Source organism: Dasypus novemcinctus, chromosome 4 (genome assembly GCF_030445035.2).
Source record: "Dasypus novemcinctus isolate mDasNov1 chromosome 4, mDasNov1.1.hap2, whole genome shotgun sequence".
Classification (NCBI taxonomy): domain Eukaryota; kingdom Metazoa; phylum Chordata; class Mammalia; order Cingulata; family Dasypodidae; genus Dasypus; species Dasypus novemcinctus.
In genome coordinates this window covers 93376591-93404207 of record NC_080676.1, presented here as the reverse complement: position 1 = coordinate 93404207, position 27617 = coordinate 93376591, and the positions used below count along the sequence as shown (strand labels likewise).

At 35.0% G+C, this 27617-nt stretch overlaps 1 protein-coding gene across 23 annotated transcripts in view; it reads left to right on the top strand.

The window, feature by feature from the left end:
• DZIP3 (DAZ interacting zinc finger protein 3) overlaps nucleotides 1-27617 on the top strand; it is a 145619-nt gene that overhangs the window by 86176 nt on the left and 31826 nt on the right. For all 23 annotated transcript variants that reach the window (XM_058295892.1, XM_012524194.3, XM_058295883.1 and 20 more), the window contains 5 exons: nucleotides 6824-6849; nucleotides 9085-9250; nucleotides 10560-10655; nucleotides 12104-12231; nucleotides 23097-23165. In XM_058295892.1, coding sequence (XP_058151875.1) covers nucleotides 6824-6849; nucleotides 9085-9250; nucleotides 10560-10655; nucleotides 12104-12231; nucleotides 23097-23165 — 485 coding nt within the window. The remainder of the gene's footprint in view (nucleotides 1-6823; nucleotides 6850-9084; nucleotides 9251-10559; nucleotides 10656-12103; nucleotides 12232-23096; nucleotides 23166-27617) is intronic.

The window sequence follows — 27617 nt, the reverse complement described above, 5'->3', positions numbered from 1 at the left end:
GTCAATTGTAATGTGGCTTTTCTCCTTCTATTTGTTAATGTAGTATATTATATTAATTGATTTTCTTGTGTTAAACCATCCTTGCATACCTTGGATTAAACCCACTTGATCATGGTGTATAATTATTTTGATGTCCTTTTGGATTTGATTTGCTAGTCTTTTGTTAAGGATTTTGCATCTAGATTCATAAGAGGTATTGGGTTTGTAATTTTTTTTCTTGTATTATCTTTATCTGGCATTGGTATTAGAATGATGTTGGCCTCATATAAGGACTTAAGTAGTGTTCCTTTCTCTTCAATTTTTTAGAAGAGTTTGAGCAGGATTGGTATTAATTCTTCTAAGAACGTTTGGTGGATTTTACCTGTGAAGCCGTCTGGTCCTGGGGTTTTCTTTGTTGAAAGGTTTTTGGTGACTGATTGAATCTCTTTACTTGTAATCGTGGAGTTCTTCTATTTCTTCAGTGTAACTTGGTGTATTTCTAGAAATTTGTCCATTTCATCTAAGTTGTCTACTTTTTTGTTACATAGTTGTTGGTAGTATTCTCTTTATGATCCTTTTTATGTCCCTGGGCTCAGTAATGTCCCCTTCTCATTTCTATTTATTTGCATCTTTTCTCTTTTTTCTTTGTCAATCTAGCTAACAGTTTGTCAATTTTATTAATCTTTTCAAAAAATCAGCTTTTTGTTGTTTGAATGCTCTCTGTTGTTTTTTATTCTCTATTTCATTTATTTCTGCTCTAAGTTTGTTATTTCTTTATTTCTACATGCTTTGGGTTTAGTTTGCTATTCTTCTTTTAGTTCCTCCAGATATCCAGTTAGTTCTTTGATTTTATCTTTTTTTTCTTTAATGTTCATATTCAGGACTATAAATTTTTCTCTCAGCACAACCTTCAGTGCATCCCATAAGTTTTGATATGTTGTGTTCTCATTTTCATTTGCCTGAAATATTTACTGATTTCCATTGTAATTTCTTCTTTGACCATTTGATTGTTTAAAAGTGTATTATTTGTTTCCATATATTTGTGGATTTCCCAGTTCTCTGCTTGTTAATGATTTTCAGCTTTATTCCATTTTGGTCAGAGAAGATGCTTTGAACAATTTCAGTCTTTTAAAATTTATTGAGACTTGTTTTGTGATTCAGCATGTGATCTATCCTGGAGAATGATCCATGTGCACTGGAGAAGAATGTATATCTTGTTCTTTTTTGGTGCAATGTTCTATAATATGTTGTTACTCTACTTCATTTGTCATATTATTAATCTTTTGTCTAGATGTTCTATCTGTTGATGAGATTGGTGTATTACAGTTTCTAATTATTATTGTAGAGGTGTCTATATCTCCCATCAGTTTTGCCAGTGTTTACTCATGTATTTTGGGGCAATAGGTGCATAAATATTCATGATTGTTATTTCTTCTTGGTAGATTGCTTCTTTTATTAATATTTAGTGTCATTCTTTGTCTCTTGTAACAGCTTTTGACTTAAAGTCTATTTTGTTTGATATTATTATAACTACCCTATTTTTTTTTTTGTAAATATATGCATGGAATATATTTTTCTATTCTTTCACTTTCAATCTGTTTGTGTCTTTGGGTCTAAAGTGGGTATCTTGTAAACAAGGTATAGTTATATCTTGTCTTTTTTAATCCATTCTGCCAAACTGTGTCTTTTCTTTGTAGAGTGTAATCTATTATCATTCAGTCTTATAAATATATAGGCAGTACTTACTTCAGCCACTTTGTCATTTGCTTTTTACGCCTTTTTTTGTCTCTCTTTTCCTTTATTGAAGCCTCCTTTTCTGTATCATTGCTCTTTTGTGATGTAGCATACTGATTTCGTTTTTGTTTTTGTATCTTTTTAAAAAATATTTGCTTTGTGGTTACCTTGGGGTTTGTATTAGACAACCTCCATTTATTAGATACTCATTTGAAAATACACCAATTAGCTTCAATAGCCTACAAATTCTCTGCTTGCATGACCTTCTGTTTTTTCTCCCTATGTTGTTTTTGTTCCACATTAGCTCTTTATATTTTGTGTATCCATTAACAAGACATAAGCCTTTTTCTGTTAAATTGTACCTGACTCATAGTTAAAGAGTAGACTTGTATATATTGAGGATACAGTACTAGTAGGTCTTGCATTTACCCTTTTAATTTCTTTTACTGAAGATCTTCATTGTTCCTTCTCATTACTCCATGCAATTCTTTCCTATCTTTTCCTTTCATCCTTCAGAATTCCCTTTAGTAATTTTTTATACACTTTTTTCCCTCCCCCTCCCCACCGCCCTGCTGTTTTTTGCTATCTGTGTCCATTCGCTGTGTGCTCTTCTGTATCTATTTCTCTTTTTGTCTTCTCTTCTCATTTTTCTCCTCTAGGATCACTGGGATTCGATCCTGGGGACTTCTGATATAGAGAGAGGTTCCCTGTCACTTTCCCCACCTCAGTTCGTGGTCTATACTGCGCTTCACCTTGACTCTCCCCTTCGTCTCTCTTTTGTTGTATCATCATCTTGCTGCGCTACTCACTTGTATGGGCACTCGGCTCAGTCTGCAGGCAGTCAGCTCACTGCACAGGCACTGGCCTGCCATGTGGGCAAACTTTTTTTTTTTTTTAAATCAGAAGGCCCCAGGGATCAAACCTGGGTGCTCCCATATGGTAGGTCGAAGCCCAATCACTTGGGCCACATCTGTTTCTCTAGTAATTTTTGAAGGGAATATCTTTTGTTGACAAAGTCTCTCAGTTTCTGCTAATCTGTGAATATTTAAACTCTTTTTTCTTGGAGGTACTGGTGATTGAATCCAGGACTTTATACATGGGAGGCAGACACCCAACCACTGAGCTACATCTACTCCCCAATTAGAGCTGGTTTCTCACCTGTTTGTTTTTAGGAGGTACTGGAGATAAACCCAGGACCTCACACATGGGAAGCGGGTGCTCAACCACTTGAGCTATTTTCACTCCCCTTTTCCTCATTTTTGAAGGACAGTTTTGTCAGATAAAGAATTTTGGTCTGGCAGTTTTTCCTTTCAGTACCTTAAATATTTCACTGCCTTCTTTCTTCCACAGTTTCTGATGAGAAATCAACACTTAGTCTTATTGAGGATGCCTTGTATGTAATAAACTACATTTTTTTTGCTGCTTTAAGAATTATCTTTCTGGCATTTGACATTCTGATTAGTATGTGTCTCAGAGTGGGTCTATCAGGGTTTATACTCTTTGATGTACATTGCACTTCTTGGCCATGTAAATGTATGTCTTCATAAGAGTCAGGAAATTTTTGGCTATATCTCTTTAAATGTTCTTTCTGCCCCTTTTCCTTTCTCTTCTCCTTCTGGGCTACCTATGATGTATGTGTATGGTTGCGTGCTTCATGCCGTCACTGAAATTCCAGAGGCACTGCTCAATTTTCCTGTTCTTTTCTCTTATCTGTTCTTCTAACTATATGATTTCGATTATCTTGTCTTCTTGTTCATTTATTCTTTCTTCTGCCTATTCAAATATGCTGTTGTATGTCTCTATTATATATATTTTTAAATTTTTTTTATTTTTATTTATTTCTCCCACTCCCCCCTGCCCCCACCGTTGTCTGCTCTCTGTGTCCATTCACTGTGTGTTCTTCTGTGTCTGTCTGTATTCTCATTAGACGGCTCTGGGAACCAACCCTGGGACCTTCTGGAGTGGGAGAGAGGCGATCATTCTCTTGCACTACCTCAGCTCCCTGATCTGCTGCATCTCATTATCTCTTCTCTGTGTCTCTTTTTGTTGCATCATCTTGCTGCGCAAGCTCTCTGCATGGGCCAGCACTCCTGCACTGGGCAGCACTCCTGTGTGGGGTGGTATTCTGTGCAGGCCAGCACTCTGTGCGGGCCAGCTTACCACCAGGCCCAGCTTGCCTTCACCAGGAGGCCCTGGGCATTAAAATCTGGACCTCCTATATGGTAAACAGGAGCCCAATTGCTTGAGCCACATCCGCTTCCCTCTATTATATATATATATATATATATTTAATCTCTACTCTTTTACCTTTCATTCACATAATTTCTTTTCTGTTTTTTTTTAAACTTTGAAATTCTTTATGCTCATACTTTGTCCTCCTTATATCATTTAGCTCTAAATCTATATTTTCCTTCATCTCCTTGAATTGATTTAGGAGATTTTTTAAAAAATTTATTTGATTAGTTTCAAATTCTGAATCTCCTCAAGTTTTAATTTGTTCTCTTGATTGAGTCATATCTTCCTATTTCTTAATATGGCTTATAATTTTTTCCTGATGCCTAGGCATCTGATTATATGCGTTTTAACTCTGAAGGTCAGTCTTTCCCTCTTTTCTAGGGTTTTATTGGTGGTTGTCTTTATAGTGAGCATTTTCTTTGACGCTTGGTCCAACTTATTCCGGGCTTTTAAACTAGCTCATGTTTAACTTTTAGATTTTCTCATGTCTTTATCTGTTTATTTCCTCAGATATGTGATAAAATTTTTAAGATTGCACTTTTTGTGCAATTGTTTCACCTGCAGGGGAGAGTTTCCTTCCCTCTTTTCCTGCCCTAGAAGTCTTCACCTGTTCTGTTGATTTTTGTGCAGAATTTTCTCCTCAGCTTCTGTGATTTGTTTAAATTCTCCCCCTCACCAGCGTCCCCTTTCCTTGCACTTTTTCAGTTCTGGGATTCATCCTGTCTTACTGTAGCTCAATTCCACCTCCCACCCCACCCCACCCCCCCTTTTTTTCCCCTGTGAGGCTTTTTTTGTCTCTAGTGTCATTCCACATTAGGGAATCCCTCCCTGGGGACCCAAATGGGGTCAATTCAGAAAAGTCTGTTTTCCGTTTTGATGGTCTAGTAAACAGTGACTAGATTGAGTGAGCCCATCTCTTGCCAACAATTTTGTTGCAGTCTCTCTCTCTTTTTAAATTTTCTCTAGGGTCCTTTCTGTATGTGGAACTCTGCAGTGGCTTGTGGTATGCCCTGGGCCTCTGTGGACTTGTGTCCCTGTGCCTGGGTATACATGGGGTTCTAGACTTGTAGCTATGAACAACTCTGTAGTCTGCATCCACTGCTGGTAGAGTCCGGGCCTTGCTGCCTCTGCACAGCTTCCAAGCTGTGCAGGACTGACTGCATGAAAGGGTTCTGGACTAGTAGCTCTGGGAGGAAAATCTCCTACTCTTTGATTCAACATTTGTGGAGTCCTTCTCCAGTGTTTATTGTCCTCCAGAGTTCTAAGCAAGTGGGTTTTATTCTTTTATTAACTGATTCTGAGGAAGACTTCCAGGGGATGTCTTATGTTGCCATGTTGATAATGACTAAGTAACCAGTTTTTAATAACTAAGTAAACTAAATTCTCCAATAAGTTCTCCTAATGAAAAATTCTAACATAGAAACTTGTGTGTGTTTATATTGAGGGCCAGAAAAGTCCCTGTGCATGAAATTGTGTCCTCTTTTAGTTGTTTTATTACATTTCTGCCTTAGAATAGTTGAAGGTCCTCAAAGCAGCTCTAGGGACTTTCTAGAAGAATCTGAAGAAAAAGTAAAACTTGAATAGTTAATTGAGAGGACCTAACATATAACATCTAACTAGATGTATAGAGTCTTTGTAGCTGCTCTATATGCTCCCATTCTTCAGTTATGTATTTATGGTTTTGTATTTAACTGATAATATATTCAATTTGCAAATAACTATTTTGAAAGTTAATTAGAGGTCTGGCCCCTCTCCAGGGAATTAAGTATTAGAAATAGAAAAGTGAAGTAAAGCAGATGGGAAGTAGAATAGAAGGCTTTTGCAATGAAGCCTTGGGAAAAGAGGAAAGATGGTAGACCTTCCAAGTGGATACCCTGCTGAGATTCCTATATGAGAGGCTTATACCTGCTTTGGCATAAAGTTGTAATTGGAAAAGCTCAAAAGGAGTTTGAGAAATACTTAGTCATATGTTCATTATGAAGAAATAGAGTTCTTTTTCATTCAGGTATTCAGGTTCTACTGGAACTGAGGCATATTCTCATAGAGAGGAGTCAATAATTCTAAGTCACAGGGTCAAATAGACACAGAACATACAGCATGAGATCAGGCCCTGGAAAATAACATTCCTCTTAGTATACAGACAATAAGCAAAATAGATTTACAAGTATACCATTGAACCTGTGAGGCAGGAAACCATGACGTTTTTTGTGAACAAGGTATAGGAGTGCACATTTTTAATACTGGAATACTCGCTCTAAATTTAAAATGTGTTAAGTATTATTAATATCAACTTTAATTTGTGTGCTGTCTCTTTAAATTTATTTAATGAACATTAAATATAGGACGTTTTAAGATTTATTGCCAATTATCATCTCCTTACCACTTCTTTTTCTATAACATTCTTAATATATCATCTGCTTTCTCCTAACATGTACAAACCCTGTGGTTAGTATAAAATATAATTAATGGGAATTTCATACACCTTGTCCCTAGATAGATTAGTAAATACAAACTCCCAAACCTTACCTGCAATATCTGAATGAGTGATTTTCAAATGGTGAGTCATAAGGGTTTTGTTAATGGGTCATAGCTTGTATTTTTTTTAAAAGGAAGTAGATAAAGAAGAATAAAAAATATCAGAGATTATCACATGTGCTATGGGTAAGTTTTGTTTCATGGAACTTATATTTTAGTTTAATAGTTATGTAAAATGATATATGTGTAAGTATGTATAGCATCATGATACAAAGCAAATTTTTTTCTTGAATTGAGGTAAGAAAAAGCTTGAGAAATTGTTACCTAAATGTAGACAAATCATTATGCTACATTCACATAACTTACTATAGATTACTAATTCTTTATGCTGTTTTTTCAGAATAAGGAATCAAATGAAGAGCAAGTGTAAGTGTTGGCTTATTTAATTTAATTTCTCTATTTGTATTTTTTTTTCTTTAGTATTTTCAAAATGTGCTTTGTCAGTGTGACACAGCCTTGCTTTGAGAAGTGATCCACTAAAGAAAGAAAGGATAATTTCTTGTCTTAATAAGTTGTCTTTTTACATAAAGTGACAAAAAGTTAAATTTTCATTTACTTTGGAAGAATAGAATCTTTCACCATTTTTCTATAAGGCTATTTCAAGAGCCATCGGATGGTAACTGCTTCATTCAAGGACTAAGTTCATTTCAGCATGAAATTTTTAAAAAATAGTCTAGATTGTAGTTAGCCAAATCTAGACTAAGTAAGACTTGGCCTTAAAGGACAGAGTCATTGTATGTTCCAGTGACCCCTTTTAAAAAAGAGTTTCTTTATTTTGGTTTGGTTTGGTGTGTTGTTTTTTCAATAAACCTAAGTTCTTTTTTTTTTTTTTCAATCAAAAGGTCGCTGTGAGGTGTATTGTGCAACCATAAGATTGATGACAGTGTACTAGATGGAGGGAGACAAGAGAACATCCTAATGAAGAAATCTTGATAGTATTCCCTCTAAAAGATTTGTAACTAAATTCTGGTAACTTTTGAGAACACACTGTGAGGACATAAATTAAGATACCTTTAAAATAGCAGGAATAACACATTTTATTAATTTTAAAGTAACTTATAGTTGATATTTCCTTATTTATAAAGAACATGGTCTACTTGATAAGTAAATAGTTAATCATCCAAATTAAGTTTTCACTTTCATTGGCAACTAAAGGACAAGTTAGACCTGGAGAAATAGATTTTTTTGTTTGTTTTAATGCCATAAAAATAACTTACTAAAGAATGAAGCATTGTCATCACTGATTTTGCTCATTTTGCCTGCAGTATAAACCAAATCTTGATGTCAGTAAAATCAGTCTTGTCTTTAATTGAGAAATTTCAAATATACATATAAGAGATTCTTTGCCCTGATTCAACAGTTATCACTATTTTGCCATATTTGTTTTTCACTTTATCTATCCCTTACCATTTTTTTCCTCTGTTGAAATAGTTTCAACCCCAAACATCATGTAATTTTACCCCTTCGTGCTTTAGTTTTCATCTCTTAAAAATATGGACATTTTCTTTTATTTCCCCAATAGTATTATCACACCTTAAAATTTTAGCAATACTTTGGAGAATTTTTCTAAAAATACAGATTCACTTATTATTTATAACTGTGAGGTTGCCTGGGAAAATGTGGGGTTTTAAAGGTTCTTGGGGTCATTTGGAAAATTAATTGGCTTTGAGAACCACTGATGTACACAAGCAGTTGCTTTCATTTAACTTCCCAAAATATTTGGGTCATTCTAGAATACCTCAGTCATACCTAATGACTGTTTAAGGAGTGTTTTATATATTATTCTACAAGCTTTAGACCTAATTTTTTCCTAGGTCTCAGTGGCCTAAAAGAAGATAATTCATCTTATTGTTATCTATTTTATTTCTATTCATTAGTAAAATTAAGTCATGTGTATCATACTGGAAGTAAAAGTATTATTTCTTGTTACTATCCAAGAGTACTGGGAAGGAAGTCAATAACTATTAAACAGTAGGTCAACTGAAGGATAATAAGCATGAATTAAAATTTTAGATACTGGTATAAAAATAAGTTAATTGCCATTATATCTGTAGTCTTTCGATCCTTTTATCACTGGGTCCTAATGACTGAAATCCACATAGTCACCACAATTTTTAAAACATCCTATTAAAAAAGAAGCTTCCATTTTAAAATATACTTTATGTTGCTGTTTTATAGCCCTCTATAAAAATGTAGACTGTGGCTAAACACTTAAGATGACTAAACCAACCCACCTGTCAAGAATGTTATGATGATAAAATAATATGGTAGGGATAGGAATGCTTGTCAGTGTTTCCCAAAGTAACTGAAGTCAACAATTGTAATTTGAAAAAGAACTCTGTGGTCTCATAATTCTTGAAAATACTGGGATGAACAGCATTAAGTAGGTACCTTGATTAAGGGCTATCTCAAATATGCTAATAAGCATTGTGAATCTCCAAGAGGAAGACAGTTTGAACATTGATCAATCTTTATTTGACCATAAATGTTTCTGATACAGAGATCTCATGAGACCAGTACAATACTAGTTTGGGATACAATGGCTTAATGAAAATCACTATACAATTATAAAAGGTCTTATTCATTATGTTACCACTATAGCCCAAATATGACAGGAAAGGAAGAACGAATGAAGAAAGCACATGCCAATCCACATCCGGTCAATAGATTTATGAGAGATGATGGAAGTGATGTTCAAGAAGATTCTGCAACTGAAGACAAGTTCTATAGCCTGGATGAATTGCATATTCTAGACATGATAGAGCAAGTAAGCCCAATTGGAGAGGGTATAACCTGCTTTTTTCCAGCAACAGTTTTTACTTGTTCTTTGACCATCATATTTGCCCAATTCATTTATACTGTATTTGGCAGGAGGAAAAAAAAGGAGGGAAGGGATGTAGGGCCAGAAGAGGGAAAGAATAAAGAACAACCTTAGAATCTGGATACTTCACTTTAGCCCTTAAGCCGTTTCTTAATTATTTAGGCAGAGTTGATTACAGATGTATTGCTTATATAGCTTTTTCAAACACCTTAAGTGAAAAAATACATAACCCCATTGGATTAAATGTCATGACAAAAATAATTTTTAAAGCAAATCTATATGACTATTTTCTTTTTTAGTTTAAATCTGGTTATTACCATGATATGTCTACAAAAACTATTAACATGCAACATTTTTTATTTCTTTCCTAGTAGTAGTCACTGCTTAGAATGATATATCTGCATGTGAAGTGGCATATGAACATGGTTTAAGTGCTCATAAGAACACTTAATGACACAAAGCAAGTGAAAATAGTATTTTTAAAAATTGCTTGCCTTATGTACTCATGGGAATCCTATATTGTAATTTTATGATAACCTGCTCCATGGTATAAATATACTAGTATATAGTACATAGCCATATTGATTATCTGAGTATGGTTAGTATAAATTATTTCCTAACTGATAGTATAACATTCATATAATTGTCATACTTTTGATTCCTCCTTTCTAATTGTAATATTAGGATAAGAATACTTTACCTTAAATGCTATGTTTTTAGCTTTGGCTATCTGACTAAAAGTTTAAATTTGGGGCCTCTGGTTTTCATGCAGTAGCCATGAGAACTATGAGAACTCAAAAACGAATCAAAGTACTTGGACTTCGAAACCAAACTACCTGAGTTCAAGCTCCTCCACTTACTGTCTTTGTGATCTTGGTCAAGTTATTTAGTCAGTTTTATCATTCCTAAAACAGGAATGAGTGCCTACCTCTTACGACTCTTATGACAATGACATTTATTACAAAGAAAGTCCCTAAAGCATTTACACACAAGTGGTGTTATCCCATAGGAGTAGCAGCAGACAAGTAACTATGGTACTATTCATGGAATACTATAATTGGAACTGGTGGGTTTATCTAAAGCTAATGAGAGAAGTGATGTTTGCATGGAGATATAAAGCATGAATAGGAGTTAGATCTCCTTTAAATGACTAAAACAGTTGTGGGTTTTTTGTAGGCAAATAAGATGGCTCAAAAAGAGGGCTTAAATTTATGTAGATCAAAATTCTGATATGCATATTCCATTTGCTCAATAGGGTTCAACCAACAAGGTAACTGCGGACTATGGAGAAACTGAACAGGAAAAGCTTGCTCGTCAACGACAGCTTTTTAAATTGCACTATCAGTGTGAAGTAAGTACTTATTTTTTTTAAAAGAAGCTTTAGATAACATAAATGTTACAACAAAAATATAGGGGATTTCCATATACCTCACTCCTTCCCCCTCCCATACTTTTCCCCATTAACAACATCTTTCATTAGTGTGGTACATTTGTTACAATTGATGAACACATACTGAAGCATTGCTACTTAGCATGGTCTATAGTTTACATTATGGTTTACACTTTGCACCACACAGTCAATACAGGTTTTGACAAAATGTATAAAGACCTGTATCCATCATTGTAATATGTAGAACAATTCCAAAGTCCCAAAAATGCTCCCTGTTACACTTATTCTTCCCTCTCCATACCCTCAGGAACTCTGGTGACCATTGTCTTTATATCAATTTTACAAGTTCTTCCGTTACTAGAATAATAGTAAGTCTACTTTAGTCCCTAGTTGTATTCCCCCCTTATGTTTGTTCCTTCTTCAGTCTTAATGATTTGGGGATGGTTATACCCACTTTGCTTGAATTGAGAGGGGGCTTAGATCCCAAGGGGGCAGATGAGTGGAACTGTCTTGCTTGCAGTTGCAGATACTCTGTTTTTTTGGGATGGGAATTTACATCCTTTTGTTAGTTTTCCTGGGTGAGTTTGATGAATTGAAGTGTAGGTGTTGGCTGCAACTCTGCTGAGATTCAGGACTCACTTGGCGTATGAACAGCCAGAAAATTTAAGTCACTCCTATCTACTGCCAAATCACTATCACCCCTATCCACTGCCAAAACACCCCCTTCCAGTTTATAGGTTTTGCCCATATTGAGCTTCAGTTCACCACATTCTACTCCCATTCTGTTTCTTGATTACCCATCTTCCCGACTCCAGCCCTGTGAGTCTGCTCAGTTTGCTTAGGTCATATTAGTGAAGTCATGTGCTATTGTTCTTTACTTCATTCAACATATGGTCTTCAAGGTTCATCCATGTCGCATGTGTTAATATTTCATTCCTTCTAAGAGTAGAGTAATATTCCACTGTATATAGATAGAACAATTTATGCTTATCCATTCATTTGTTGATGGACACTTGGGTTACTTCCAACTTTTGGCAACAGTGAATAATGCTGCATTGGGGTATATGTATCTGTTCATGTTCCTGCTTTCAATTCTTCTGGCTATATACCCAGCATTGGAATTGCTGCATCATATGGCAGTTCTGTAGTTAGCTGCTGAGGAACTGCCAATCCAACCTCCATAATGGCTGTACCATTCTAAATTCCCACCAGCAGTGAACAAGTGTTCCCCTTCCTACACTTCCTCTCTGAAGTAAGTACTTTTGCCCTTAGATCTGAAGAAATCAGACTTAGTGCAAATATAAAAATTAGTGATTTTTTTTTAGAAGAATCCATTTATTTATTTTCCTTTTTTTAGTTTCTCCTGATGTGAACAGAATTAACTTGAAATAATATTTTCCATTGATCAGGATTTCAAAAGACAGTTAAAAACAGTCACTTTTCGGTGGCAGGAAAACCAAATGCAGATAAAAAAGAAAGACAAAATCATTGCATCTCTTAACCAACAAGTGGCTTTTGGAATCAATAAGGTTTCCAAGTAAGTGCAAATCTGTTGATAATGGGCAATTCTGGGTTGCTCTGTAATATACGCTATCTCTAATAGATAATCCCTATGTAGCCTCTAGGTGGCATTGTGACTACACACTAGGAACTGCTGACAATGCGGCTGTACTTGCTTAAAAAACACACGATATTTTTTTGCCTTGCCAGCTTTATGGAGAAGTAAGTTAACTGCTCACTATGTATCAAGTTTTTCATGTATTGGCTTAACAAGTATAAAGATAATAGAATTACATTAGAAAGATAATTTTCAGGTCCTGACTCTAATTTGTAAATATATGACCAATGGCATATGATTGGTACATTCCTCATGGAATCTGTTGGTTTTCATAGTATTTGTGTTCTAAGCCTGAGAGATTGAAAACAAATCAAATTCATGGACACTCTTCCCTCCCCCACCAATCTAAGTTCTCCTACAATCCTAAATATTAATTACTCAAAACAACAAATTCTGACTTAATAGGGAAAAATGAGCAATGCACTTTACTCTTTTTCTATTAATTAATGTCTCCAAACAGTATGAACTGAAATAAGAGCATAGTTTTTAACTGCTATTTTAATAAACAATAAAACTACAGCATACCAGGTGCCCTTAAAATATAGTTTAAAACCCACTGTAGTTCTTAGAAGAATAATAGGAAAAATAGACAAGGACTAGTGAATGTCTTAGAATATGGAATCCACAATTATTCTTGTAAAATCGTAGAAATATATTTTGTAGAGATTTAGACCTTGAATTTTCTCCCACATATGGTGCCATCCAATCTAAAGTGTTGTTAGGAAGAACTGGATGCCATAGCTCTGTGTTGCTAAACGTAATCTCAGTTATAAACAATTTCAGTCTTGTCTCTTCTGGAGTTAGAGTGATCCTTCAAGTTCAGAGAGATGTGAGGACCTATGACATTTTGATCTAGCTAAGCTGTCTGCAGTCACTTAAGTACCCACACTTCAGGTTTCAAAGCTTTGTCTTTTAGCCTGAAAGGAGAAAACAAATCCAGAAATATGTCAAATGATATCGGAGATCAGAAAAGTAATGTCATCCATAAAAATGAACTGCCCCTCTACTTCACCACCTGATATCTCTCCTCAACTCTGAAAGTGAGACCAGGCTCCCCTGTATGCTTAAGACTTCAAAAAGACCACAATGGGCATTCACTGTTGACCCTTCACCAAACATTTATCAAGTGTCCACTATGTGGAAAGTATTGTATAATGTACATATAGAGAATGCCAAGTTGTGTATGACCTTGACTATGAATGAGCTTAAGGAGAGTATAGAGTAACATGAGGGGATTAAAATTACATATAACAGAGGAGCTTCTGGTTCTAAGGTGATGCATTTCTATTTACCCCAGGCCCTCCCTCTTACTAAAAATTCCTGGACATACATAACACAACAGATAAACATAGAAAAATTTTAAAAGGTGGAAAGACTGCCCAGAGATCTCAGGATTTTATAAATTACACAGTAATGAATTCCTTGGGTTTCCTTATTGTCTCCCATTTATCTCAGATAGAGTTCTAGAGGTGGAACTTCCAGTAGGCACAGCCAAAGAAATCTCCCAAGAAAAACCTAAAAACAGAAAACATTTTTCACATTTACCTGCCCTAGTTCAGCCAGATACCAACAGAAAAATCTCACCACCATCCCTGTGGAAGTCAATTTTTCATAACGCCTTACCCTCTGCCCCATGAAAACAATCCTCTGATTTCCCCCAATAGGTGGCGTGAACATTTGGTTTCCCGTTTTCGCTGGTGTCAGCCGTCCCCAGTGGGGAGCAGGGTTTCTGCCTTCAACTACATCAACAAAACTGTATGAATTAACCCTACACTTTGCTCCTCTCTGGTGTCAGTATGATCCAGTGGGGAACTGATCTTACACCCCACTTGGAGGTAACAAAGTAGTGTGAGTTGATGACCCACTTTCATCAGGAAGGTAGCAAGGATGGAGCTGAACTTACACACCAATCATCTGCAACAAGGCAGTATGAGTCAGTGCCACAGTTTTGCCAGAGTGGTATTGAAAGGAATACCCACCTGTTCTTCACACTATGCCCCAAAAGGGAAACTACTAAAGACAGAAGATTGAATAGTGTATTAGGATGCTCTAGGGAAATAGAACCATTAGGAGATACCTGTAAATATTTATGAGATTTTATAAACTTGTCTCATGTGACTGCGGGGATGCACAAGTCCAAATTCTGTAGGGCAGGCGGCAAGCCAGGACCTCCAATGAAGGTCCTTGATTTCCCCAGGGGAAACTGGCTGTCTGAAGTAGAGATAGGAACTCCCTCTCTGACTTCCAAAATCACTTCTCCTTTTAAGGCCTCCAACTGATTAGATGAGCCGTGTCTTATTGCTGAAGGCAATCTCCTCAGTTGATTGTAGATGTAATCATCCATAGATGCAATCAATTCACCAATGATTTAAGTCCATGAAATGTCCTCACAGTACAATTAGGCCAGTACTTGCCTGACCAAACAAGTGGGCACAATACCTGGTGAAGTTGACACATGGGCAAAACCATCACAAATAGTAGCCAGTGTCTCATAATATCCAAAATGTCCAGAATACAATAGAAAGTCACTAATCATAACAAGGACCAAGATAATCATAACATGAACGGGAAAATAAATTCAGGTGACAACACAGTGATGAATCAGATATTGGAATTATATGAAAGGATTTTAAGGTAACTATCATAAAAATGCTCCAATACAGAATAAATTCTCTTGAAACAAATAAATAAACAAAAAATCTCAGAAAAAAAATGTTATGAAAAAAGGCAAATGCAAATTATGGAAAATCCCAATATCTGGGATTTTAAAAAATTACTGGATGGGATCAGTAGTGGAGTGATGATGACAAAGGATAGAATCAGTAGACTTGAGGTCAGATCAACAGAATTTACCCAATCTGAACAGAGAGAGAATAGACTGGGACAAAATAATGTCTAAGGGACCTGGGGGATAATTATAAAAGAGTTAATGTTTGTATTGTCAGAATCCCAGAAGGTGAGAAAAAATATTCAGAGAAATAATGGCAGAAAACTTTACAAATATGATGAAAGACAAACTTACAAATATAAGAAGCTGAGCAAACCCAAAAAGGGATAAGTCCAAAGAAATCCAGATACACAATCAAAGTTTTGAAAATGAAAGACAAAGAAAATAATCTTAAATGTAACTAGAGAGAAACAATAATTACTCTCAGGGAAATACCAATTTGAGTGACAATGAATTTCACATGTGAAACAATGGAGTCTAAAAGGAAGCAGCATATTTTTCAAGTATTGAAAGAAGAAAACAGTCAACCATGAATTCTATATTTAGTAAATTTTCTTCAGTAATGAAGAAGAAATAAACACAATCTCACACAAAGGAAAATGGTGAAAATTTGTTGTTAGCAAACCTATAATTAAAGAATGGATACTTCAGAAAGGAAAGAAAAGCATTGAGATGAGTGAGAAAAATCAATACCAGCAAACTGTGATACAGTATATATATATTGTAATAACTAGAGCAACTATTAAGAAACTTTACAAAGTGATATACTCAAAACACAAAGCGTAAATGTAAATAGTCTAAATATGCCAGTTAAAATACAGAGGGGAATGCATGTAGCTCAAGAGGTTGAGTGCCTGCTCCCCATGTATGAGGTCCTGGGTTTGATCCATGGTACCTCCTAAAAGCCAACAAACAAATGAAAAAAAAACTCTTATTGCGGGGTAGATGTAGTTCAATCGTTGGGTGTTTGCTTCCCATGTAGAAGGTCCTGGGTTCAATCCTCAGTACCTCCTAAAAAAAATTAAAATGCAGAGACTGGTGAAAATATTATCCTACAACATGTTATTTACGGAAAAATCACTTCGATACAAAGGTAGGTTAAAAGTAAAAGGATGCTAGACGTTGTATCAAAAAATTAATTTAAAGAAGCAAGAATGACTATATTAATAAGATAAAATAGAATTTAGGAGAAATAAAATTGCTAGAGAAAGAAGGGAGATTTTTTAATAATAAAATGATCAATCCTAAATGTATATGCACCAAAAATCATAGCTTCAAAATATATGATGCAAAACCTGATAGAATGGAAAAGAAAAACCCACAATTATAGTTGGGAATTTCAACATCTTACTCAGAAATTGATAAAACTAAGAGACTAAAAATCAGCAAGGATATAAACAAGCTGAAAAACACACTCAAGAGGATCTATTTGAAATTTATTGAACAGTTCACCAAGGAACAGGAAAAGATGCTTTTTTTTTTTTTTTTCAAGCACCCAACAAGATGGATCACATTCTGGGTTATAAACCAAACCTCAACAAATTTAAAATAATTGCAATTGTGTAGAGTATTTTATATGACCATAATCAAATTAAACTAGAAATCAATGAAAGAAAACCAATAGGAAAATCTCCAAATTCCAGAAATCAAATAACACACTTAAAAATAATCTGTGGGTCAAAGAGAAAGTCTAAAGGAAAACAAACACATAAGCACTAAATGAAAATACCACATATCAGTATATGTGGAACACAGCTAAATTTAGTGGTAAAAAAGAAATATGTAGCACTAAAATCTTACATTAGAAAAGAAGTCTCAAAGCAATAATATATGGACAAAATCAATGAAAAAACTTCAGAAGAAATAAAATTGAGAAACCTCTAATAAAACAGACAGAGATTGAAAGAGCAAAGACACAAACCAGCAATATTACTAATAAAATGGGGTTTGCTACACATCCTACAGGCTATGAAAAGATACTACAAGCAAGTTTATACTTATAAATCTGACAATTTAGAAGAACTGGAGCCATTCCATAAAAATCAAAAACAGTATGCATAACCAAGATTAAACAGACAATCTTAGTAATTCTGTAACTTTTAAGGAAATGAATTTGTAATTTGTAAGTTCTCCCAAAAGTAATGTCCTGGCCAGGATGGTTTTGCTAGGGAATTCTACCAAACCTTTAAAGAATGAACACCAATTTTACACAATTTCTTGTATAAAAAAAATAGGGCTGTGTCCCAACTCATTTATGAACCTAATATTACCCATGCCAAAACCAGACAGATGTTACACAAAAAAAGAAAAATACACACCAATAGCTTTGATGAACATAGACATTAAAATACCAAAATGTTAGCCATCAAATCCAGCGGGGTATAAAAAGAAGTATATTCTATGACCAAGTAAGGTTTTTTACATCATATAATATCAGTGCATGCAGGAAAAGCATTTTCAATATCCATCGCCCATTTATGATAAAAACTCTTTGAAAACTAGGAAGAGAGGGTAACTCCCCAAGTTGATTGATAACAATCACAAAATCCTGCAGGTAACATCATACTAAATAGTGAAAGACTGAGAAGCAAATTAAAACCACAATATACATTGCCACATACATATCAGAATGGCTAAAATGAAGAATAAAGATATCACCAAATGCTTTCCCTCTAAGACTGGGAACAAGACAAAGATGTCCATTCTTACCATTTTTATTCAACAAAGCAATGGGTATTCTAACCACAGCATTAAAGCAAGAAGAAAAGATAAAAGGACTACATATTGAAAAGAAAGAAATAAAACTGTCCCTATTTACAGATAATAGTGTTGTCTGTGTAGAAAATCTCAAGGAATCAACAAAAAAGTGTCTAGAATTCTAGAACTAATAAATGAGTTGCAGGATACAAACTAAATATACAAAAAATCATATTAACAATGAATATAGGAAAACCAGAATTACAAATATATTGCCACTTACAGTTGCTTACAAAATGAAATATATATGTGTAAATCTAATAAAATAAGGACAGAATCTGTCTGCTGAAAATTACAAGTTGTTCATGAAAGAAATCATAGAAGCCCTAAATAATGAGAGAGACATGCTGTGCTCATGAATTGGAAGACTCACAGTGTAAAGGTGTCATTATCCTCAAACCGATCTATAGATTTAATGCAATCTACAGACAAAATACTAGCAAGAAGAACTTATTCTAAAACAAATATATAAACAAAGGACTTAGAATAACTAAAGCACTATTGATAAAGAATGAAGTGTGCAAAAAAGATGATAAGACGAAGAAACAGAAAATGATGGCCCATGCAAGGAACAAGATAAAAATCCAGAAACCATGAATGAAGAACAGATTTTTGACATATCAAAGACTTTAAAAACTGATCTGCGATATGTTCAGAAAGACACAGCCATACCTTATTTTATTGTGATTTGCTTTATTGTGCTTCACTGATATTGCATTTTTTACACATTGAAGGTTTGTAGTAACCCTACATCCAACAAGTTCATCTGTACTATTTTTCCAACAACATATGCTCACATTGTGCCTTTGTGTCACATTTTGGTAATTCTCACAATATTTACAATTTTTTACATTATTTTTATATCTGTTATAGTGATCTGTGATTAGTGGTCTTTGATGTTACTATTGTAATTGTTTTTGGGCACAGTGAACTGTTCCTGTGTAAGACAGCAAACTTAATCAATAAATGTGTGTGTTCTGACTGCTCCACCATCTGGCCATTCCCTTTCTCACTCCTCTGGATGCCCTATTCCCTGAGACACAACAATATTGAAGTTAGGCCAATCAGTAAGCCTGTAATGGCCTCTATAAGTGTTCAGGTGAAACAAAAAGTCTTCATAAGGGTAAAGATGCTAAAGACTGATTCTTCGATGGATCAGGGCAAAGTAAATTGAAAACCTTCTGGAATGGATTCACTATTCTAGTTGCCATTAAGAACATTCATGATTCATGGGAGGAAGTCAAAATATCAACATTAACAGGAGTTTGGAAGAAGCTTATTCACACCCTCATGGATGACTTAGAGGGGTTCAAGATTTCAGGGGAAGAAGTAATTACAGATGTGGTAGAAGCAACAAGAGAACCAGAATTATATGCAAAACTGAAGATTACAAGTCACTGAAGCCTCAGATGATTGTTAGCACTTTTTAGCATAAAGCATTTTTAAATTAAGGCAAGTACATTGCTTTTTTACACAGAATGATATTGCATACTTCATAGACTACAGTATAGTATAAACATAGCTTTTATGTGCACTGGGAACCCAAAAAATCCATGTGACTTGCTTTATTGCCATATTTGCTTTATTATTGTGGTCTGGAATTGAATATATCTCTGAGGCATGTCTGTAAGGGAGAACACAGAGCAAGAACTCAAAAGGTATCATGAAAACAATCAATAAACAATATGAGAATCTAATTAAGCAGACAGAAAATTTAAAAAGGCAACACACAGAAAGACTGCAGTTGAAGACTATAATAATTGAAATTTTAAAAATTCAGTAGATGGTTTCAACAACAGATTGGAGCTGGCAGAAAGAAAAATCAGTGAACTTAAAGACAAGACAATTGGAATGATTCAGCCTCAGGAGAAGAAAGAAAAAATAATGAAAAACAATGTGAACAGAACCTAAGAGACCATGGGATACCACCAAACCTCCTAATATAAATTTTAAGGTAATCACAGGAGAAGAAATACAGAAAGGACCAGAAGAAATATTCAAAGAAGTAATGTCAGAAAACTTCCCAAATTAACAAAAGGTATGAATATGCCTTTGTGAGAAACCCAAGGGGAACCCCCAAGCAGGATAAACTCAAAGAGAACCACACTCTGACACAACTATCCAATTCTAAGAACAAGAAGAAAATTCTGAAAGTTGCAAGAGAAAAGTAAAATGTATGTTCAAGGGAGTCCCAAATATATTAAGTGTAGTTTCTCATCAGAAACTGTGGAGGCAAGAAGGCAGTGGGACAAACTATTTCAAGAGCTGAAACAAAACAATTGCCAACCAAGAATTTTGTATCGATTCTGTCATTCAAAAATGAGGGAGAGACTAAGACATTCCCAGATAAACAAAAGCTGAGCAAGTTCATCAGCACTAGACCTACCCTACAAATAAGGCTAAAGAGAAGTCTTTAGAATGAAAGGAGAGGATACTAGACTGTGGATTGAAGTAGCATAAAGACCTCCTATAAAGGTAATCATATGAGTGATTATAAATACCTGTACTAGTATATTGTACTTTTTGGTATTCATGCCACTTTTTACTTCTTATAGGTTCTAAAATGCAAAATCATAAAGTAATGATAAATCTATATTTTTAGACAGTGCATAAGGATATAGTTTGTATCAAATACAGCAAAAAGATGAGTGGATGAACGTGTATAAGAAACAGCATGTATGCTATTGAAGTTAAGTTGGTATGAAGTCAAACTTGATTTTTATATATTTAGAAGATTAAATTTAAGCCTCATGGTAATCTCAAAGAAAAATATCTAAAAATTATGAACAGAAGGAAATGAGAAGGGAGTTAAATTGGTACATTATAAAAAATCAAATAAAATGAAAGTAGGGGTAACAGAAGAATTGACGGACAGAAAAAGTAAAAGACTTACAAAGACCGAAGAGCTAAATGACAGAAGAAAGTCCTGGTTTATCAGTTACTTTAAATGTAAATGGATTTTTAAAAAAACATGATGATTGGCAGAATGGATAAAAAAATATAAGCAAGCTATATTCTTTTTCAACAGACTCACCTTAAATTCATGACACAAGTAGGTTGAAAGTGAAGAATGGAAAAAATATTCCATGCAAATAGTAACCAGAGGACTTCTGGAGAAGCCATATTAATATTAGATAAAATAGAATTTACATAAAAAATGGTTATAAGGGGCAAATAAGGGACTGATAAAGTGGTCAATTCAACAAGAATGTGTAGCAGTTATAAATGCAACTAACAGCAGGAACCCAAAATACATGAAGCAAATATTAACCGATTTGAATGGAGAAATAGTTGTATATTAATAGTAGAGACTTATATATAATACTTTCATTAATGGCTAGAACTTTTAGACAGAAGTCAATAAAGAAATAGAAGACTTGACTGATATGTAAATCAACTAGACCTAACAGACAGAACACGTCACCCAACAAGAATGGGATACACAGTCTTCTTTACTGCACATGGGTCATTCTCCAGTATAGACCACATCTTAGGTCATAAAACAAGTCTCAATGAATTCAAAAATTCTGAAGTCATACAAGCTATCTTCTCTGACCATAATGAAATGAAGCAAGAAATCAATAACAAGGGGAGAAATGGAAAATTCACAAATATGTGGAAATTAAATAATGCACTTTTTTTAAAGAAAAGATTTATTTATTTACTCTCCCCCTTGTGGCTTGTTTTTTGCTGTCTGTTCTCTGTGTCCATTTGCTTCGCGTTTTTTCTGTGTCTGCTTGTCTCCCTTTTGTTGGGTCGTCACAGGCTGTTAGCTCTCCATAGCGCACCGGCCCTCAGTTGTCCATGGTGCACAGGCTGTCAGCTCTCTGTGGCATGCGGGCCAGCTTGCCTTCACAAGGAGGCCCCAAGACGCGAACCCAGGGTCTCCCATATGGTAGACGGGAGCCCAACTGATTGAGCCACAGCCATTTCCCAAATAATACACTTTTTAACAACCAATGGGTCAAGGAAAAAATCACAAGGGAAATTAGGAAATACCTTGACACAAATGAAAACAAAAGCACAACATACCAAAACTTATGGGATGTAGCAAAAGAAGTGCTGAAAGAGAAATTTATAGCTCTAAATGCTAATATTGAAAAAGAAGAAAGATCTTAAGTCAGATACCTAACCTTACCACTGAAGGAACTAGAGAAAGAGTGAACTAAACCCAAATGAGCAGAAGTAAGGAGATAAAAAATATTGGAGAAGAGATATATGAAATAGAAAAACAAAACAAACAAACAAAAAAAACAGTAGGGAGTGGGTTTAGCTCAGTAGTTTAGCACCTGCTTCCCATGTACAAGGTCCTGTGTTCAGCCCCTGCTACCTCCTTAATAAACAAAACTGAAAACAAAACAACAATAGAGGGAATCAACAAAAAACTAGTTATTTGAAAAGATCAATAAAATGAGCAAACCTTTTGATGAAATTAGGGAGAGAAGAGAAGATGAAATTAGGGAAAATATTTCTCCTGTCCCCAGAAATAAAAAGGATTATAAGAGGAAATTATGAAAAAATGTGTGCCAACAAAATAGGTAATGTATATGAAATAAATTCTTAGAAACACACAGACTACCTATACTGACTCAAGAAGAAATAGAATATCCCAACAGACTAATAAATAAAGAGATTGAATGAATAACCAAAAACATCCCAACAAAGACAAGCCCAGGACCAGATGGTTTCACGGGTGAATTTTATCATACATTTCTAGAAAAATAAATACCAGTCCTAAACTCTTCCAAAGAATTGAAAAAAAAAAGTTGGGAACACTCTCCTGGTCATGTGATCAAACCCCTCTGTTATAATGAATAATTTTAATTAAGGTTCTTATTTGTATTCAGATTGATTACTTCCATTTTTAAGGTCTAATTTCTTTTAGACTATAACTCTTAATAATTTGCATGACCTGATATAGCTCTTTAAAAAACTTAAAAGTTCTCAATTCCTCAGCAGGCCTAGAAAATCAGATATCATCTCCTTTTTCTAGTGGATATGCAACAGTGCAAAGAGCTGATAGACATTTTCCAAATTATTGAATAATAATATAAGACATCGCTTCCTGAAGGTTTTCTGGTTAGAATTTTGTTCCCTTCCCTTGGGAAGTCAAAAAATCAGACCTCACATACAAGAAATATAAAATTTAGAAGGATCCAGTATAAGGAGACCTATAATTCTTTTCAGGCTCAAGATTTGTGGCTGAAAATGGACATGGCTCCTTCTCAGCTACATGCAGAACTGTTCTGTGTTAATGAGAAATAATTTCTAACATTTTATGACTTTCCTATTTGCTTAGATTACAGCGTCAAGTCCATGCTAAAGATAATGAAATCAAGAACCTTAAGGAACAACTATCTATGAAAAGGTACATAGTCTTTGCTCTTTTGGGGTGTACCCTTTCTGAAACTGTCTATTCCCCTCAGAAAATGGGCACTTTTGAGCATGAAAATGAACAGTATTAATACTTGCATGGGATAATAGATATAAATTGGAAGTGTCTTAGGCAAATTGGGAGGTATAGTCACCTTAGCTCTGGCCTTAGGAAATTTCAGAGCAAAGTTATGGCCCAACAACAAATGACTATCAGGGAATAGAGCTTAGCAGTTCTCATCTCCTTAACCTAATCAAGGCTATTAGATATTGCTAATTTATGAACCTGTTTTGTTCTGATTCACTTTTTTCTCTTTTTTAGATAAGTATGAATTTACAGAACAATCATGCAGAAAATACAGGATACCTATACACCTTGCTTTGGTGTGGAGCATTTATTAAAATTGACAATAGCACACTTTTATAATTTTACTATTAATTAAAGTCCATGGTTTAACTTAAGGTTCCCTAGTCATTTAATGTAATTCCATGGATTAAAAAAAATTATGTTACCATATATACAATCTATTATTTCCCCTTTTAATTATTTAGATATATAATATTTCAATGTTGTTAATTGTGCTCACAGTGCTGTGCTATCATCACAACCATCCATTACCAATACATTTCCAGCATTCCAAATATAAACCCTCTACATTTTAAGCCTTAACTTCCCATTCCCTATCCTACCCTCTCCCCTGGTAACCTATATCTAGATTCTGACCCTGGCTTTACTTAGTTTCATTGTTTCAAATTGACATCATGCAATATTTGTCCTTTTGTGTCTGGCTTATTTGATTCAACATGATATATTCAAAGTTTATCCATGTTGATGTATGTGTCAGAACTTCATTCTTTTTTATACCTGAATAATATTCCATTATATGTGTATACCACATTTATTTTTCCACCCATAGGTTCATGGATACTTGAGTTGCTTCCATTTTTTGGCAAAAATGTAAATGCCAGTTCACAAATGCTATGAGCATTAATGTGCAGTTATCTGTTTGAGTCCTGGGTTTCACTTCTTTTGGGTATATACCTAGTAGTGGGCTTACCATGTCATATGGTAGTTCCATACTTAGCTTTCTGAGGGTCTGCCAAACTGTCTTCCATAGTGCTGTACCATTTTACTTTGCCACTATCAATGAATGTGTGTTCCTATTTCTCTGAATCCTCTCCAAAACTTACTTTCTGTTTTTACTTAATAGCAGCCATTCTAATGGGTAGGAAATGGTATCTCATTATGGGTTTTTTTGCATTTCCCTGATGGCTAATAATATTGAGCAACTTTCATGTGTTGTTCTGGCCATTTGTATATTTTTTGCCCATTTTAAAATTGCTTGCCTTTTAGTTAAGTTGAAGGATTTTGTTATATATTCTGGATATTAAATCTTTATTGGATATGTGGTTTCCAAATATTTTCTCCCATTATATAGGTTCTCTTTTTACTTTCACGATAAAGTCCTTTTTTTAATATATATTTTCAGTGTTGTTTTTTTTTTTAATATTTAGATTACATAAATGTTACATTAAAATATAGGGGATTCCCATATGCCCTGCTCCCTACACCTCCCACATTTTCCCACATTAAGAGCATCCTTCATTAGTGTGGATGAAATTGATGCTCCAATTGATGAAAACATTTTGGAACATTGCCACTAAGCATGGATTATAGCTTACATTGTACTTTACACTCTCTCCCACATAATTTTGTAGGTTATGACAAGATACGTAATGGTCTGTCTCTGTCATTGCAATGTCATTCAGGACAATTTTTACCCAGTCCCAAAAATGCCCCCATATTTTACTTGTTTTTCCTTCTCTCTGCCCTCAGAACCTCCAGTGACCACTGCCTCCATATCAATGATAAAAGTTCTTCCTTTGCTAGAATCACAATAATTCTATAGTAGAATACCAGTAAGTCTACTTTAGTCCATAGTTCATTCCCCAATCCTGAGGATTCTGGGATGGTAATGCCCACTCCACCTCTGATTGAGAGGGGGCTTCGATTCCCCATGGGGAAGATGGATGGGATTATCTTACTTGCAGGTGTAGACTTTCTTGGTTCCTTGGGGTTGTTTTTGTCCATCATCATCTCCTTGTTAGTTGTCCTGGCTGATTCCAATGAGCTGGAAAGTAGGTGTTACAACTCTGTTGAGATTCAAGGTCCAACTGGCACATGGACAGCTCACAGATTTTGGTCTCTTGGACATACATTTGTCAATCCTAGTACTAATTATAGGTTCAAATAGGAGGGGCAGAAGAGCCATGTTTAGGGAAACCCCAACTGAGTCTGACTCTGTCACACTGGAGAGCATAAATTCCAAAGTAGGGCCCACTGGCAAGGCATCAAGCTCCTGAGCTTGATGTATAGTGTCTGAATATTTCCAGAGCCCTCACGAACCCAACTATTTGAGGTAGTATTTACTTTGGCAGTCAATGAGATCCTGCTGAGTCATGCATAAGTGTGACCTCTGGAATGACCTCCCAACCCACATTGAAGTGTCTTAGCCATATATAAACTCATTTGTCTTTACCTTTTTCCCCTTTTGGTTAAGGTCTTTTTCCAGTTGCATTGCTGGTTGGTGCTTGATAGTAATCCCTCAGTGCCAGGGAGGCTCATCCCTGGGAGTCATGTCCCATGCTGGGGGGAAGGAAATGCATTTATATTATGAGTTTGGTTTAGAGAGAGGCCACATTTGAGCAACAAGGAGGCTCTCAGGAGGTAACTCTTAGGCACCCTATAACACTAGGCTAAGTTTCAATCTCAAGAGTAAAGGTTCCTAAGTACAGTCGTCAGTATTAAGGGCCCATCAATGGACCATCCTCCTTCACTAGTCTTTGCCCCTGTACTCAGGGGATTCTTGCTGTTCCAATAGAGAATGTGGCAGAGCTCCCTAGGATGAGAATTTGATGTTCTTTGGGTTATTTGTAAATCTCAACCCATCGTCACAATGCCCCATGAACACATTTATATGCCTTACATGTATGCCTAGATGACCCTCCTCCCATGTATCCCCCATCACTGACACCCCACACAAATGATCCCCCCATCATAGTTGTATCCATTCCATGATCCAAAACTTTTTAAAAAACGAAGCCAACAAAATAGCCAAATACAATTAATAAGAAAATGAAATAATGATAGTTTTAAAAACAAGAAATAAAATACAAAAAAAATTTAAAAATAATATCTGTTTGGGCTAATAAAAAATAATGAAAAATGTTAAAAAAATTTTTTTGACATTATGTCTTTCATATCTAATATCTTTTGTATGTGTAGTGACATTTTCTTCCATTTATTTCCCCAGTGTCTTAGTTTTTTCATTTTGTCTTCAGAGAAGTTTTAGGTCACAGAAAAGTTAACATACAAAATATAGGGGATTCCCATATACCCAACATCCTCCCCTTTCTCTCTTTCCCCTATTAATAAAATTTTATATGTGGATGGTACATTTGTTACAATCAATGTACAAATATTCAACCATAGCTACTAACCATGGCCAGTGGTTTGCATTATGGTTTACATTTTGAACCATACACTTTTATACACTTTTATAAACTTTGATAAAATTTAACATGGCCTGTATCCATCATTGCAAGATAATAAAGCCCTTTAAGGCACGAAAGTTTTTAACTTTGATAAGGTCCCGTTTATCTTTTTTTGTTGTTGTTGTTGTTTGTGCTTTGGGTGTAAAATCTAAGAAACAGTTGCCTTATACAAGGTCCTAAGATGCTTCCCTATGTTTTCTTCTAGGAGTTTGATAGTTGTAGCTCTTACATTTAGGTCTTTTATCCATCTTGAGGTGATTTTTATATCGGTGGTAAGGTAAGGGTCCTCCATTTTTTGCAAATGGAGATCCACTTTTCCCAGTACTATTTGTTGAAGAGATGGTTCTTTCTCATTTGAGTGGTCTTTGCCACTTAGTCAAACAGCAGTTGGCCATAAATGTGAAGGTTGGTTTCTGAGCTCTCAAGTCAATTCCATTGGTCTGCATGCCTGTCCTTATGCCAGTTCATGCTGTTTTGATTACTGTGGGCTTTCTAATAAATTCTAAGTTCAGGAAGTATGAATCCTCTAACTTCATTTTTCTTTTTCAAGATGGCTTAAGCTATTCAGAGCCCCTTACCTTTCCATATAAATTTTGACAATTAGCTCTTCCATTTCTGCAAATAAGGTTGTTGGGATTGCATTAAATCTATAAATTGCTTTGGGTAATATTGACATCTTACTGATATTTAGGTTTCCATTCCATGAACACAGAAGGTCCTTCCATTTATTTGGTTTATTTTATTTTAGCAATATTTTTTAGTTTTCTGTGTATAAGTCTTTACATCCTTTGTTAAATTTATTCCTAGATATTTAATCCTTTCAGTTGCTTTTGTGAATGGAATTTTTTTCTTGATTTCTTCTTCCAGTTGTTCATTGTGTGTGGATAGAAAG